General features: G+C 34.4%; 1 protein-coding gene across 1 annotated transcript; it reads left to right on the forward strand.

The window, feature by feature from the left end:
* Positions 1-16,677: 16,677 nt before the first annotated feature.
* Positions 16,678-17,752, forward strand: LOC119190316. The gene has a single exon (XM_037442001.1). The coding sequence runs from the start codon at positions 16,845-16,847 to the stop codon at positions 17,559-17,561; it is 717 nt and encodes a 238-aa protein (XP_037297898.1). The 5' UTR covers positions 16,678-16,844; the 3' UTR covers positions 17,562-17,752.
* Positions 17,753-18,204: the final 452 nt, after the last annotated feature.

Here is an 18,204-nt window from a genome sequence, read left to right on the forward strand (position 1 = left end):
GTGTAAATTCAGTTAGGGGTATGATTTTTTTTTTCAAATTTAATATACAGTTCTGTGTGGACCGGAAACGGACGTTAGAAAAAAATTACGCGCATCCGCCGATCAACTTTCGCATAACGGTAATTTCTGTATGAATGTCAAAGTGTATTACATTTATAAAAGCGTTTAATATGACAATACTTGCTATTTTGTGTAATGTGCGCGCATTAACTTAATGTTTACGGGTTTTCTAGGTCGCCATAATGGATATGGTCATTGTGTTTTGCTAAACCTACATATTTAATCGGCCGCAAATCTAATTATATTTCATTACAATAGAGAAATAATCCTTTAAATAAATTGATGATAATTCAATGCTGTACTTATAACAAAGCTGTAAATGTTCCACCAAACGGACTTAAAATACCTTGCATATGTGAACTATTGCTGCAGGACGCATGCTCCGCCATGAGAACATTAGTGTACACATTATTGCCCCATCGTTGCCTTACAAACATAAACCTAAGTATCGTTTACCCAAATGAGTCTATATTACTTCATTAATAGTAATAAATAAATGAACCTTAAAAATAAGAAAATCAAAATTACAAAGGAAACCAAACAAGAAAAAAGACCAAAGATCGGCCACCGCTCTCAAATCAGAAGACATTCCGAAAACTTCGCCGTCCGCTTGCGGTCACGTGACTCAATCATTTTTTTGCCCAGTGTCACCGCTCCGGATGTGACAATCGGCTATTCCGCTCGTTTCCTTTATTTTTTATTCAGTTAATTTAAAACAAATTACAGGGAACGTTCACTCGACACTCTGATCTGTTTAATCAATCACAATTGAACCTATAGTTCTTTGTTTTTTGACAATGGTTGTTGATCAGCAAGTTTGGTAAAGGATGCGATTTGTGACGGTCTTAAATGCTAGTTTACAATTGGATTTAGTTGCGACGTTTCCTTATTTGCATAATTTAGGTTTATTTGGTTTAATTGAATAGGTCGAGTTTGTTTTTATGTCTATGTAAAGATGCAATGCCAAACGATGTCGATTAGCATTAAATCGAGTTGAGAGATATTGCAATCTCCAATAACTTAAAATACACTTTAGGCCATTGTCTTATAAATTATTATGGTTAAATAAACAAATCAAGTAATTTAACCCTATAAGTAAAAATTTTTGGCTTTTACATGACTTTTTCTAAGTAATTTTTTCCCAATGTAAAATTAAAGTCTTTGAGTATATTTCATTGACTGACAACGACCATTACCAAAGACTATTATGTGCGAAGTACGCATGAGAAATATAATTCAATAGCGTGCCTAATGAAAACACATTTGCGTAAAATAAAACTGACAATGCATATCTTTCGCGAAAATCTTTGCTAATGTGTGGCTCCGTACAAATCTTAGTCATCTATCTTAATACAATGTTTTTAATTACTGATGTTCTTGGTATCTATTTTATAATTTATGAGTAGGTTTTGTATAAAATATGTACGTATTAGCACGTACTCTTAAAGTAATATGACTTGAATGTTTGTTTTGTTTTCGATACAAACATATAAAAGTTACCTGACAGTATAATATTTTTCGATAGAAGTTGGTATCGTGGCTCTAAATTATATCTTAGTCTCAAAAGTATAAAGAGACCATCATAAACTCTACAAATCTTGCCAAATGCAAAGTTCAACGTCATCTAAATCAAATTCATTACAAACGACCCCTTACGGACCCGCGACGAAACCGAAGTTCAACAAATCAAGTTACGGACCAAAACAGATAAAATCAACGAACAAATATCATTACCACGGCCATTTTCGACCGGGATGCGCTCGTGATGATGGTGTTTTTCAGTCCTGCTCTTACCACTTAAAATTACCTCGTTTATACAACAGTTTAAGTTGCAACGCATCCATTGCGTGCTTGGACTGTAATATTAATAACTCTTTGAACACTTAATGCGCAATGTATAGCGATAATTTATGTAAATCATATTCCAAATATGGGTAGTCCAGGGATTCAATTCACGAGTTCTCTTTTTGGCCAGTTTCGGTCGGGTTGGACTAAACAAACTGACCTGTGTAACAGAATCGATTCGTCTCGCTGAACCACTGTTTGAAGTGAAAAAGGGAACTGTTTGATTTTTAAAGCGACAACATTTGGCCGCATTACACGGCCGTACTGTGGGAAAATTGTGACTCCTTTCTCCTTCCTAGCCGAATTTCGACCACGGTGGCCAATCTCGATGTAGATCAGCTAGGTATGTAGGATATATTATAGTGCACAGTACACAGGTGCACTTTCTGTTCCTTCAATCTCACAGTCCGGTAACGCGGCAATCTGACATAACCGGAGAGATATCAGGCACAGGACCAACGGATTTACGTGTCTTCCGAGGCACGGGGTATCACACCGCCAACTCCCTGACTTCGAGCTGGGACTGAGTAATTTTTATGATGGAAAACCCAGTCGTAATTATTATTTGGCCCGACCCGAGATGCGAACCCAGGACCTCCGCGTGGTACTTGTGCTCGTACCGTGTATAATTACAACTACGCCACCGGAGCAATCAAAGGGAAAATTATTGTCTATGGCTCGTATAAAATTAGAGGTTTTAACTGATACATTTCTCGAATATAAACTGTCTTTGATTAATAATAATAATAATAATAATATCAGCCCTGTATTATATACTTGCCCACTGCTGAGCACGGGCCTCCTCTACTACTGAGAGGGATTAGGCTTTAGTCCACCACGCTGGTCCAGTGCGGATTGGTAGACTTCACACACCTTCGAAATTCCTACAGAGAACTTCTCAGATGTGCAGGTTTCCTCACGATGTTTTCCTTCACCGTTAAAGCGAACGATAAATTCACAAAGAATACACACATGATTTTAGAAAAGTCAGAGGTGTGTGCCCTTGGGATTTGAACCTGCGGACATTCGTCTCGGCAGTCCGTTTCACACCCAATTAGGCTAGGTCTTTGATTAGAACAGTCTAAATTTATTAGGTAAATAAAGCTTTGTCGTAATTATCATTTTTAAAACTATGATATTGTCTTCAGTAAGGAATATTTGCGTACTTACTTTATCGAATTACGCTGTTTAAATACGTTATCAAAAACCGCTCTTAAATATAACTACGTGGTGTAGTACCATTTTACGAGAGATGAGAAACAATATTCTGGATAAATACTTTGCGAATCATATAACATTAATCTGGGCTGATCTTACATCTTTTTGTTATGACTACCTTCCTCTAGTGCTTTGCTGGTGGTAGAATATATTTCATATCTGCCCGGATAACAACTACTGTACACAACGTGTTAAAACCCACTATAGTAGCCTACGTAAATGTGTCGCGTTCCGGGATCAGCCTGTGTATATCCGGTTCCAACAGGCACAATTACATAAACTGCCGAGGAATCATCTCAAATCAATCGATATTCTATCGGACCCCACTCCACTTACCATCAGGAGCAATGGGTCAATTTGCCGTGCACATAAAAAAATCTAAGACACATACAGCTTATGTACATATATATGGTAATAACTGATCGTATATATACCAACACAACTCTCTCATTTATCACATATATTCACAATGTTACAAGTTGTTTTACTGTGCAATAAAATTGAAGATAAAATTCAGCTTAACGTGCATTTTATAGTTTTATTACTAATAGTAAATGTGCGACACCTTTTGTTCATTGTTTAATGCCTTAAACTTTCATTTTACATATAATAAACTTTATTAATACGAAATATTCCGTGTGAAAGTAAATTTATAAACAGACAGTAGATATATTGTAAATATCTACTCTGAAAATAGTCACAACATAAAATTATAGGTAGATTTTTCCTATTAACACAATTTTACTGATAGTATACCTACACGTGTTTCACCGATTAAGTACAGTATATATTATGTATTTTGGCCGTCAGCGTTGCACTGACGGTCAGATCACGGCCAAGCAGTTATTATATGCGGATTTTAGCTGATCTCCTCGGTTGTGTGTATTCGTGCTATACATGAAAATATGTATAATTTCCATGATCGATGTTTCTTTTTATCCGCAACTGCTAAATCGTATTAAATATTACGCAGTAAAATAGTTGTTGATTAAAATATATAAATATAATACCACTTCCCCAAAGAGGGTTGCTGGCACATCTCTAGCCGGTAATAAAAAGGCCGGTAAATCCTTCTTTATTTCCACCAACCAGTCTGAAAATACACAGTCCGACCTCACATGAAAGAAATATTTAAATAACATACCATATTCACCTTCCACACTAAACAACGTGATAATTAATGATTTCTAAAAAAAACAAACAAAGCGATTACACCCCAACTGTCTACTAATTACTTATAACTGTCACGAACATCAATCATATCGTAAAGGATTCCGCCGTGTCACCGGTGCGACTAGAAAGCGCGCTAAATCGACTTTTAATTAGTCAGATAAGAGGCTCATTACACCGGCCGACATTAGTTGTGCCAACTAACGTTTTACCATATTCTATTTCAGGGTACTGCGGGTGAAAAAGAGGTGAAATAAAGGTGGTTTCTCGTTAGAAAGAATTCGAAGTTGTGTGTATTGTTTATCAGTTATTGTTTGGTTTAGTGGTGAGGGAATATACATACCGAAGAATTGTCCATAAGAATTTTTGATGTAATAACAGCCGTATTATATATTGTTCCGCTGTTTGCACGGGCCTTATCTACTAAGAGTTGTCCACCACGCTGGCTTAGTGCGGTTTGGCTGACTTCATATACTTTCTAAATCCTTTTGTAGAAATCAAATATGCAGTTTTCCTCACAATGTTCTCCTGCATTATTAACACAACCGATAATTTTCAGACAACTTTTTAAATATGACAGAGATGCATGCCTTTGGGTTTGGAACCTATGGACCTTTTTCTCGGCAATCTGTTCCAACCCCATAACTTCTTTATAACGATTCTTATGTTTACACAAATGTTAGACATTAAAATAAACTATTTTATTGCAGCCTTCGTGGTCACGGCGGACTGTCTTGCAAAGTCTTCGAAAAGTCGGGAGAAAATTATCATAAAAAACAGCGATAAGATCCGCAAAATATTTTTAATTGATTCCCTTAAAACATATAAATCCCCACAAACTACGGCAGTGAACGAAATTTCATAGTAAACGAAACTATTACACGGAACCCTTCCACACAATAAAGTCAGTGTACATTGTGTACAAATTACGTCAACTTGGTAATATTAGTGTTTCCGAACGCCAAGCGAGCGTGTCGCCGCGCGGTAATGTTGTTTTAACAGATGCTAATGCTATTCTTTTCTTGTATGAATCATTTCTTTAGATTAAACCTTATCGGGATAAATTACACGTACATTAACGTGATTTTTTCCATACAATCTAATATTAATCTATATTTCTCATTAGTAAATGTGCTATGACAACAGCGCTTGGTAAAATAATGATTACCTAACATTTACTCTCTAGATCAATAGAAAAATAATTATACAAGTGCTACAACTATAATTTATATGTTAAAATAAAACAAAAATCAATATGTAACGGCTAATTCAAAGATTGCGCCCATTAGCCGCACTTAGCCATCCGCCAGATCGAAACCAAATGATACGTTCTCGCAGTCCCACGGATCGGTAATCTTGCCAACACATTACTGGACGATTTTCACGGCTAGCTATAATTTAATATAATCCAAAGAAATAGTTGTATTCGCAGTGTTTCTGAACGGCATTTCACAATCGATTTTGAGTTTAATCGAACCATCGATTCAGTCGCAATTTTCAAACTGGCCGAAAAGAGAATGCGTTCGGTTTTTAAGCCAATGGATGTAAGGTTGAAATTTGAAAATGGAATTCTGAAAGCTTTAAATTCTACCTTACGGTCTGGGATGTAAGGTTTCGTAATTCGAATATTCGATATGCACAAACGATCGTAATTCCTATAATCGGATGGCACAGTATCGATCACGACGTTAAAGTTTCGATTCGTTTTGATTGTGGATCAATGCTTGTTTTGATTTCCAATTCGCGCTTGCGTCGTTTGGGCGCTAAATAGCGTCACGTAGACGGCTTGCTCGTCTTATATTACGTGTGCATGCAATTTGCGATATCGATTTCAAATTGCACGTACGATATTTTTTGTGTGTGAAGAATTCCGATCCTAAGTCAAATTTATTTGGCGTGTAGACGAAGATATAAATCATTTCGTAGAAAAGTAATGGCTGCATTAAGACATTATAGGCATAAATGATTAGCTGCTATCTTTAAAATTTGAATAGCAAAATAAATAACATTTTCATATTCGTGAACTAACATTTTGAGATCACGCATAAATTATAGTATATATATAAATCCGGAGCTAATTTCCCGCATCAACATAAGGTATTTTACAAGTAAGAAATAATTTGTTTGTCGGTAATCAAATGATTTTCTTTAACTCGGGTTTGTTGTTTGCAATTAGTACAATTAAAGTTTAATATATTATGTATTTACATATAATTAAGTGAATATTTTCATGATACGTGAAAATATTACGCCGTGTCTCTTAAAAACACAATTCTACAATTTTTAAGAACGCTCGAGGACATAAATGGTATTAAGTTACCTATCAGACGTAGATTAGTGTTATTATATTGAATACATTTATATATTATATTTAAAGGATGAAAATAATTTAGGTACTTTCTCTAACAATAATTGATTTACTCTTTTAATACATCTTTGACAACACCCTAGCTTATAAGTTCAAGCGCTATTTACTGCAGTAGGTCGATATTCTCTGAAAATTTTCCCTTTTAAATATACTATTTTTTTTACAAATTGTAAAGTGACATCCCCTGGATATTCTATGCGCGGCAAAATATAACTTCGTTTTTAATATATTTTTATATACGTTTTTAATTTATTACCTTAATATAATATCCTACAATAACCACTAATTTAGGAATTTCTTTCCTTTACCATTAATTCATAATTTCCAAAATGAAATTGTAAAAAAGACTAAACGTTACATCGCGTCCCATTTCATGTTATTAGTATATAAACGGACTTTTAAAGTGCCATCACAGTATAATAACAGATCCTAACAATCGTGGAGGACGTGACTTCCGTTCCTTGGCGTCTGTTGGACTCCATTGACAGGGTCGAATTTGAAAAAGGCTTAGGGAGTCATTGGTCCTGTATCTTTCTAAAATATATCAGTACCTGCCTTGTAAGAAATGTGAAAATTATATTTAAAAAACGAATTCAATTCGTGCATTTTTTTATATAAAAATTCCACAAATTAATCCGGGACATTGTCTATTTAGGTGTTTACTTTCACCCAAATTATTAACGTGATTTAGCCTAACATTCTTTATATCTATAAACTTTAAAATGTATATTAGTATAATAATAATATCGTTTAAACATAGAGTTGTGTTAATTTTATCACCTACGATTATACGCCTTAGTTTGATCCTGTACACCAAATGTTCTAACCTCTTGTGGTTGCATCGAAAATTTTATTAAGCTTAATAGTCTGTCTGGCCATTTGTGTAGCAAGGATGTTATCCTTGATTTGGGAAACGCGATGTACAGATTCAATTGATTATGTGGTTTGTGTAGGGATCGGAGCCAAGGTTTGTACAAACGGGGCAATGTAAGCCCTATTTTTTTAAAGATGGTAGACAAAGGATTATCTACCTTAATATTTATAATATAAAAGCTTGGTTTGAAACTCTAAGAATGGTAACTGGAATTGGAAATTAGTTATTTCGCTTCCAGTAATACAATTATATCTGGGTCTCTTGTATTCACCTTGTCGTAGTAAACGGAATACTCTAATTGATCAGATGTTATTCTGAACATCAAACTAAATTACCACATTGATCGATACATTTGGTTCTATCAATGCCATCTAGCGACGAAATATAGAAACAACTTTTATTACTTGAAAATACAAAAACTAAAAATCGTCTCCTATTTCAACTGATATACTCATATAAGAAAACTAGTATCATTACAGTAATTACTTAAAACAATTCCTGGAAACAAATGTTTCTTACGATAAATCGCGGCTTTTCATTTCGATACGACTTAAAAGGACTTGAAAAGGTGGAATTCCTGGATTCCTAGTAGCATGCTACTTGTACCCACTCGAACAGCAACCACGGTACACCAGATGTAAACAACCAGATGAAGACTTACAAAAGTTTGTCGCCTTTTGGAATCAGCCTGTCTATGTGTCTATCAAACATCTCCAACAATTCCTTTCTTATTTCCAAACTAGTTGGCTTTTTAACCGACTTCAGAAAAAGGAGGAGGCTCTCAATCCACCTGTTTTGTTTATCTTTGTTACCTCAGAACTTTTGACTGAGTGTACCGATTTTGATGATTCTTTTTTGAAACGTCTGTAAGACAACACAACGACCATTGTAATTATGGTCGTGGTGTTATATAGGAAATCACTATCCCATTTCCCTTCCTAATGCAACATTAATATTTCTATACCGTATAAAATTATATAAATATGGTATAACGTCAACAATAAAACGGGGGAAACTGTTTGCGGTCACCATTGTGACTCGTATAATTATATCAAAGACATTACTTAGGGTTCATACTTAAATCATAAAAAATAATTTTATCAATTTCGACTGAATTAAAACAAAAAAAATGGTGATAATTATGTTATATACTGCCTCAGTGACTAGTTGTTACAGTACGATTGCAGTTTCGGGTTTGATCTCCCGGTCGAGCCAAATGATATTGGGTTTTCTCTGATCAGCCCGAGATCTGGAATTTGAGTCCGAAATGGCAGTAGGGTCATGCCCATCACATCATGGAACGGAAAACACAAGGCGGGAAGTAGGCGCACCAGTTATGTCTCTACCTACCCCTTTGGAGTTAAAAGATAACACAATATCACGCATTTATCCCCGAAGGGATATGCAGAGGTGCAACTAAGGCACCCACTTTTCACCAAGTATATTCCGACCCATGACGTGATAGGGAGCGAGCCTATCGCCATATCGGGCACAAATTCCAGACTCCGGGCTGATACTGAGCAGAAAAACCCATATTCCAATATTGCTTATAATACACAGACACCAATATTCTGGATCTAAAACTAAATTCTAATTGAGTTGTACAAAGTTGACATTTTCTAACGTCTTTCATGACGTAATATGCGAAGGAAACATGATTCCCCACTTAATTAGTCGATAAAACTTTTAATGGAATATGTTTTGCACGTAAATTATTCTGTAATGTTAGCTCAGGTTACGTTTAAAAAGGCCTTTATGCAAAATTCAGTTTTCATTATAATGTTTAGATGTTTAATTTTGTTACTTGATTTTTTGTTTTATTTTATTAGAAAATCTAACAAATGTACAGGAATTGCAAGTAAAATTATATTAAGAATGAGTCAATGTACATTATACTAATTAAATAAGTAACGTATGACTTAATTTGTATTAAGTAGAACTCACTCCTTGAAAATATAATTATTAAACATTAGCTGATAAGTATCTTAGTATCTTAGTGTATCTTAGTCCTTCTCTGTGAATATATTCTGCCACTAAATATCCACATGTTCAGCTGTTTCTATCTAAAGCGTTTTAGCCTTTGAAATCTTAAATCTCTAGGCCTATGAGGTTAAAGATATATTTTGTCAAGATCGACCACAATGCATTCAGACATTTTCTAAGTTCATTGTGTTACTAGTTACTGGCTGAACTGTCTACCATCAAGCAAACGGCTTCATCTTATCATTAAATTGTATAAAAAACTATTCAAAGCCTTGTCTATCATACTAGATAAGGATACGTTAAAAGTCTAGGATTCATATTCATAGACTTAATAGGCGATTGTTCGTCGTATAAAAAATATCAGCCATATTTTAACGACCAGCCCTGCGTCACGCAGCTTGGGCACACAATGAAGCGAGCGGGGCGAAGTGTGAATTGCTCACGCCGGCACAAAGGCCCAACAATCCGAAGCAGGAACCACGCTCACTTGGAACTGAATTGCCCGACCTTACGGACATAACAAATTGATTTTTTATATAGTTGACACTGGGAACGGGTTCATAACTGATGTGTTTTAGATTGGTTGTAAATAGTATAATAAGGCGGTTTTGGGTGTTATGTACAAAAAGAAAACGTCTAAGGGAACAAGATATAAGCTTCATAGGAGACAGTAATGGACAGTGTTCGTTTTTTTATATTCCCGCAATACGATTTTTTATTTGTTTGAGATGAATTCACTTTTTTAAATAATATTTTATGAAAAACTTACTATAAAACCATTATCCTGCAAAGGTATAATGTCAGCTTCCTCGTTTAAAGAGCTGGATCTTGATTACAAAATATATTACAATTATAAAAGAGTAATCGATATTTTCAAACACTAACTTTAAAAAAATTAAATAGAACATAATTACGTTATTAGCCTATGTATTTTATAGCAAATGTTTTCATAAGTTTTTGCGTTATACTTCGAATAAACTATACAAATTAGACGTTTCTAGCAATCAACTGCAACGTCTTCCTTATTCAAGAGCCTTTGTATGTACTAATTTGCGATTTGATTGAGCATGACCAATTTTTTTATCCTTTTTTGTAAGGACTAGGTTCTTAGCAAAAAAATACTATAGTTTATAACACTGATAGAAAATATTGTCTAGATAATAATTACAACAACTATACACAATATTTTAGACATTTTCTTGAACTCTGGTAACATAAAAACACTTTGTTCGTGTGTTATAAATACTTAGAAACTACACTATTATTGTTCAATGAAATTGTGCACCACACTTTCCTACACTAGTTCGTAAGTTTTAGTTTTTTGTCTTCGCACAAGGTTTGTAATGGAGGTTAAGGTAACATAAATATCGCAATTTATTGTATAATATAATCAACGCTGCATTAAATACTGACCAACTGCTGGGCACGGACCTCTTCTACTACTGAGAGGGATTAGGCCTCAGTCCACAACGTTGGCTTAGTGCGGATTTGTAGACTTCACACACCCTCAAAATTCCTATATAGAACTTCTCTGGTATGCAGTTTTTCTCACGATGTTCTATTCAACGTTAAAGCAAAGTATAATTTACAAAGAGCATTTTATTGTATGTCTTTTAGTAATAGGCAGGTCTTGTTGAAGTGATTAAAAAATGAATACTTATTGAACATGGGCATCGCGTGTACTCTGCTCAAAAAACGATCAGTTTTTTTTAGTAGTATGGTTTTATTCAGCGATAAATGGACAGCGTCAGCGTGATCCTTCGAGGTCCATTTAGGTCTCAATAATCCATAATAGTTATTAGTTATAACATACTTTTCCACGTCTTGGACAAAAATGAAATAAGTGCATACGGTGCCTCTGGTAATTGTTAACATAAATAAAAACATTCTTTTATTTACGACAACTCATACTTACATAAGATAAAATAGGATAAACAAAACACAACACAGAGATTACAATGATTGTTATTTAGACCCTAAACATAAACAACAGCTGTAATTCCAACTAGAAAAAACGATGAATATGAAAAAACTATATTTTTAGCACACATCTAACATTAATTGGCAAAGATACTGCATTAGCATAAAACAGTTAGTTGTCTTTACTAGACATTTGCCGTTATCAGGAAGACGCGACGTCAATGAATAAAAACGTTTCGTGGTCGCAAAACAAAAACATCTGCTTATCAATCATATTCCGATGTGATATTTATTCGAGCCCTACACATTGTCATGGCCGATTAATTCCTATTTAAAACTTCTTAATTACGTACAACGTGTTTTTATAGCATAATTTTTTTCACTAAGCAAACAATTACCAATAGTTGATACTAACAAACGAATGGCGAGTGTTAATTAAGTTAATGCAATTATGACATCATTTTGCAATACGTAACGTATACCGCGACAAAGTTACGTTTGCGTTTAGTTATTTCACCATAGCATTTATATTGACGTATTTGGTTCTAAATTCCTATTTTATATACATTCGAAGCAGCAAATGTAAACTTGTTACCCATCCTGCGTAAGTGGTTATGGCGACCTTTTCAAAAAAAGGGGTAAAAATGTTGTCTGACCAGTATGCGCTATCGTTCGTGAAATGCCAACTGTCATACTCAAAGTGTACACATAATAACACATATTTGTTGAAGTCGGTTAAACAACGCTTCGGGTCAATCAATCGATTGTTATAATTTCGTTAGGTCCGTGCTGTTTGATCCGTGTTTAACTAAAGTTAACGGTCTCATTACAATGGACGAGCACGCAGCGCCTTCGCATCGCTGTGAATTTGTCTGCAATTCGCCAGTGTGATAAGAGCCCTAACTTTAACTGAATACGGATGAAATGATCCGGCCAGTTGCATATATCGAGTGTTGTGAGTTAATGTTTATAATACTTTTTGTTTAATAGAATGTCAATATATATTTTTTTTTATGAAAATTGGAGAACGATGGTTTGTTATTAATAAGTAGGTGGTTCAAAGGTTTGGAGTAGCTAGTAAATAACTTAATCATTTGCTAGGAAAAATACAAAATTGTAGGATATCTTTTGTTAATAAAATTCTATAAGACATGACATTTTGGTCATTTTAAAATTTATTTGTTTGCACAAATTATATAAAAATACTGGAAATTCAAATAAAGCATTTTCTAACCCAATCGGAATGTGTATCGCACATACGATCGTGAAGGTTATAAATTCCTATAATATCTTTAAATTCCTATAAAACAAGTATAAACATTCTGGAAATTTTAAAATATCGACGCTGGAAAGCATAAACGCTGTAACCCTTGAAATATCGAAAATACGTTTTTTACACCGTTGGAATCAGGAAATTTTTCTGCGTCGAATGAACCCATGCTCGTTGCTCTAGGATGAAAAAAAATTTTTGCACAGCGTAAAATTTTGGTCATTTTTTTACATATCTCAGACTTTATATTGCTGTAACCCACCGAAAAACGAGTGTTTTTTGTAGTAAAGGTACTTACACCATTTGATCGGTCGTAATCTAAAGTGTGACCATGGTTACTACGTTAATACGGGAAAACATTTTTAGACACACTCAGGTTACAGCGTTTATGGGGTATGTAAATAATATACACTCTAAAGGTTACACCTAAAGGTTACAATGTTTACATGGTATGTGACATGAGGAGATTACTAATTTAAATCCTTTTACATCTTTTGAAAATACGATCCGTACCGTATCGATCGTTTGAAAATCTTTGAATTACTGTCTGTTAATACAGTCGCGTGGCACCTTTTTGCAGCCGACGAAACGTCTTAGTCGCTTCGTGTCGTGCAGTGTTGTGTTTGCTGTAAGTTGGAGCTTTCCGCCAATTGGGCGCTCTTTTAACGATAAGTTTTTAATTACATTCATATTTTTTTTATTGATTATACACTAATTAACCATTGTCCAATGTTTCCTTTTATTATGATTTACTGTAATAGTTAAATTATAACCTAACTACTATCGTTATGTAAAATGTAGGAGCAATATTAATTTTAGTAATACAATTTTGAAGCATTTCTTGATATCTTGAATATGTCTTAATTGACATTGACTAAAATTTTGTAATTTTGATAAGCAAAATCAGTAGATAAAATAAGTCTGTAAGTTATAATAAAAACGTCCTGAGATTATTTTTTTCATTTTAAGAATAAATGTTAAAATTACTTAATTAAATAATATATTTAGTAATTTGATTCCAGATGTCGTTTGAACGTCGTATATGGCGAAAATATTTAATACTAGAGTGTAATTCCATCTCAAATAATGATGTTATGACAGATGAAACTGAAAATTGTAATAATAAAAAAATAAAGATTCTCAGTGAAAAAATTTATAAAGAAATAAACGAAAAATTGATAGAAATTCTTAATACTAGGTTTTGACATGAGAAATTGGCATTTTGTAAAAACATGGGGGCGAGAATCAATAAACTTTCTGGAGGCGGTTTGGAATGCCACATCTGAGTCGAATTTTTTTCCTTGTAAAAGTTATCGAATTTACTGAAAAAAATGGTAATTGTTGGAGCAAGGTCCGGGGAGAGCACGGCGGATGTCGCAGACATTTCAATTGCATCTCCTCTAGTTTAGTGGCTGTCTGTTGTGCAGTGTGTGGTCTAGCCTTGTCCTGAAGCAGCAGTGGCTTACAGCGATTGACCAGCCTCCGTATGGCAGCTAGTTTGCTCATCATGGTTTGCAGTTGCTGTTAATAGATATCTGCCATAATCGTTTGGCCAGATTTTAGAAAGCGTTAGTGAACGACACCAGCACTAGTCCACCAAACACTCAAAACTAATTTTCTTTGAATCAATTTTCGCTTGGGGCAGGATTTGGATGGTTCTCTAGGATCCAGCCATTGTGAAGAACTTTTCATTACAGGTTATCATTCGATTACAAATCCTATAATTATTGTATCGGTTGAGCAATGTAACGCAGCATTCGACGCGTTTTTGCTGGTTTGATTCATTCAATCTATGAGGTACCTTTCAAGCTATTTTGCTTTCCTGATTTGCTTCAAAAGGATTAAAATACTTTTATCGCTCACACCGAACCCTGCAGCTAACTCTAAAGTGGTTTGCGATGGATCCGCTTCCATAATAACTTTTAATTCCTCAGTATTCACTTTCGTTTCCAGCCGTCTACGGGGCTTATTCTGAAGGTCGAAATTTCCAGAAAGAAAACGTTGGAACCAAAAAGGTACCGTGTTTTCTTTTACGACACCAGCTCCATACCCATCGTCAATACCTAATAATAACAATAATGTTTCTGAAGAAACAAAAGATCCTCAACAATCAAACGTACAATGATAAGGAAATATTGACCAAAGTTAATTTTGTCTATAATATTTAGTTGAAGAAAACAATTATTATTACCTATTTATTTATTGTATTTGTTTCATTTATTTTATAAATTGTATTTATATTATTTGTTTTATTTAATTATTAATATTGCTTATATAGCTTTTAAAGCTAGTTGTTATGATTCGATTATGATTTTTTTTAAGAATTTCATTTTTAAGTTATTTCTTCGAAGATTCCAAAGCAAAAGAAGCTGATTCCGAGAACGCTGTTCAAAAGGAATAAAGATGTTCAGAAGATTAATGAAAAATAAAAAGAAAAAGTCTATAATATAGTAGAGTTAAAAATCAGTGAGAGGTTGAATCATAAAAGTAAAGGATTACTCATTTTTATATTTTTAAATTGTTTTTATTGCTTACCATTTAATGTAAAAGACATTTCTGCAAAGGAATATACAGTAGAGTGATAAAAGTTTATTTAATATAATAATTTTGTAGTCAAAAAGAGAGTTCCTAATAAAAATATTAGTTTTTAACTTTTTAAAAGTCTTTTTTTTCAACTTCTACCATAGTTACAGCATTTTATTGACGTTTAAGTATAGTCTGTTCCATTGCTTACAGCATTTTAAAATAGAGAGTATGCTAATTACAACGTTTATGCTTTCCCAAAAAAGTGACAAAATGAATCTTTCATACTTTGTTTAATATGGTTACAGCGTTTTCAAGGTCTCAAAAAAGTTCTATTTGCTGTAACCCATATTAAATCTTGTCCAGGAACTTTAGATGAAATAGCTAATGACCATATTATAGCTGAGCACAAACTGCACAACTTTGCTAAAAACCGCAAGCTTGTAGGTGTAACGGTTCACGAGTTATGATTTTTTTTCTAAAATTTCAAAAGTTTTTTGGCTCTGGTGTACAGTTCATACTTTCAGGGTTACAGCGTTTATGCTTTCTAGCGTCGATATATTTTCTTATCGCAATAAAAAATATATCGCGCAGAAAACCACTAAATATTTAACACTACTAGGTATATCATTTTAAATATATATCTTTGTTAAAAAGTACATACCGTTCACTTAAATGAATGCCATAAACTATGACACTTCTAGCAGAGACGATTACGTGCAATGATGATTAAGAGGAAATGACCCCTATGACTAATGATTTATGTTGTGCAATAATTAATCTTCAACTAATTACGTTAAGCTGTGGGGTATCTAGCAAATGTTTCCTCATTCCCACTGAAGGGTCGTGGAGGCGAAGATATATAAACTAACTGTTAATATATAAATTTGCATGCTGTGGTCTCCTACAATTGAAGAGGCACGCCACATTGCTAATTGTAAAAATGCTACGACATTGTATTTATTATATGCCGTGTATCCTTCTTTGGAGGTCCTTAAATAAATAAATAAACAAACTGTTCGAAGGAAACGGTCTGCCGAGACAATGTCCCCAGGTTCGAATACATCTGACTTTTTCGATACTACATACGTATTTATTTTATTTATTAATCATAGTTCAGTGTAACAGCGAAGGAAAACATTGTGAGGAAACCTACATACCTGAGAATTCTTCACGATTTCGAGGGAAGAAGTCTTCCAACTCGGCCTAAACCAGTATAGTGGACTAAGGCCTAAACCCTTTCAATAGTAGAGGAAGCCCAGTGTCTTATACATGTATTATTATTATATAGTATTACCTACTAATCGCGATTCGATTTCGCCTGGATCATTGTCAATATTTGCTGTGGACTTTTGCGTGATTAAAAAACAATTAAGTGATTAAAAAAATATATAATTAATATATAACTTTTCGTCGTGGGTAGTTGTAAAGAAGAGTCACATTTGGTTTTGCTCTACTTTTAATTTACATTTAAAATTAGTAAAAGACAGTATTTTTCAGTATTTTATGTCTGCTACTATTGACTAAACTGTCTACCTGCCGGGTTTAGTGTGTATTTCCTCCTACATTATCCTTAACTTGCTACACTTCACTCTTCACACCATCACATCACAATGGAATCTGGATTGAGGTCGACTATTGAAGAACTGAAGCAAGAATTCCAAACGAGAATGGCCTCTTTTGAATGCGACCTGCAGAAGGCTTCAAATTCTTCCACTGGTACTTCGGGGATAGCAGCGGAGTTTGCCTCATTTCGGTTGTTCGTTACCCAGACTCTCAACCTGCTGCAACAGCAAATTGAGACGTTATCTCGCAGCGTGGACACCATGGAGATGCAGAGACGTAGAAAAATCCTGCTCATTCATGGCGCTGACGAAGCGCAAAACGAGAACACTGCTCGAGTTATTGCTGACATAGTGGTTCAGCGGCTGGGAATCACTGACTTCACGGTTGGTGATATACAACGCTGCCAGAGGCTGGGTCGTCCTTCTCCTCAGAAGTCTAGGCCGATTCTGGTGAAGCTGCAGGACGCCGTGGTTCGTGACAACCTTTGGCATAATAAAACTAAGCTCAAGGGTTCTGGTATTACATTATCAGAGTTCCTAACAAAGGCTCGACACGACATCTTCCTGGCGGCACGCGAAAAATTCGGCGTCACCAAGTGTTGGACAAACCAGGGCAACGTATTTGTCTTAAACTCCAGTGGTCGTCATCGAGTTGTATCGCTGTCAGACGTCGGTCGGATTCCTGTGGACGCTGCTAAACCCGCGGCTGTGATGAAAACTTCGGTCGCGCCGAAAACTCGCCGCGCTGTAGCTACTAAGAAGTAATATGTGTCCTACCCCTTGATTCTTTATTTCAAGTCAGGTATCACTTCACTATAGTTCATTTTATTTACTTTTACTGATACTTATTACCTACCCTTCCATTCTTTTGTTTTTCACTTTTAATGTATCTGTCAATAACTTCACCTGACACCTGACATGTGAATCTTGTTCCGTATACTGCAACGTTTAGTTTTTTAACATTTTTCTTTTTTTTTATTTTTTATTTTTTTTTTTTTTTTCTTCCCTTTCTCTCTTTATGTTATTTATGATTTCCCTGGACACACATTACTACTAAACTCTTTTAATTGTTTTTGTTTTTAGTTTTCTATGACACTAAACAACCGGCAGATGGATATAACATCTAATTTTGTAGAAAATATATATATATATAATAATTATATTTCTCTTAGATATTATTAACACATTACTTTATTACTATACTATCTTTATTTATATACTTTAAGTAAATATATTATTTTATATCACAATATTTATTTGATAATCAATGTCTACCAGTGATCTGAATAGCGATAGTGAGGATTTTGTTTCTATAAGTAGTAATGACAGCTTTTATTGTACCCCACAACTTTCTGAGTCTCTTTCTTCTCTGTTCTCAGGTGTTTCTGGGCACTTTAATGTAGTCCAC

This window comes from Manduca sexta, chromosome 23, assembly GCF_014839805.1.
Source record: "Manduca sexta isolate Smith_Timp_Sample1 chromosome 23, JHU_Msex_v1.0, whole genome shotgun sequence".
In the NCBI taxonomy this organism is placed as follows: Eukaryota; Metazoa; Arthropoda; class Insecta; order Lepidoptera; family Sphingidae; genus Manduca; species Manduca sexta.

What these genes read in the sequence shown, in the direction of transcription:
- LOC119190316 (XM_037442001.1), top strand. Translation starts at nt 16,845, where the DNA reads ATGGAATCTGGATTGAGGTCGACTATTGAAGAACTGAAGCAAGAATTC.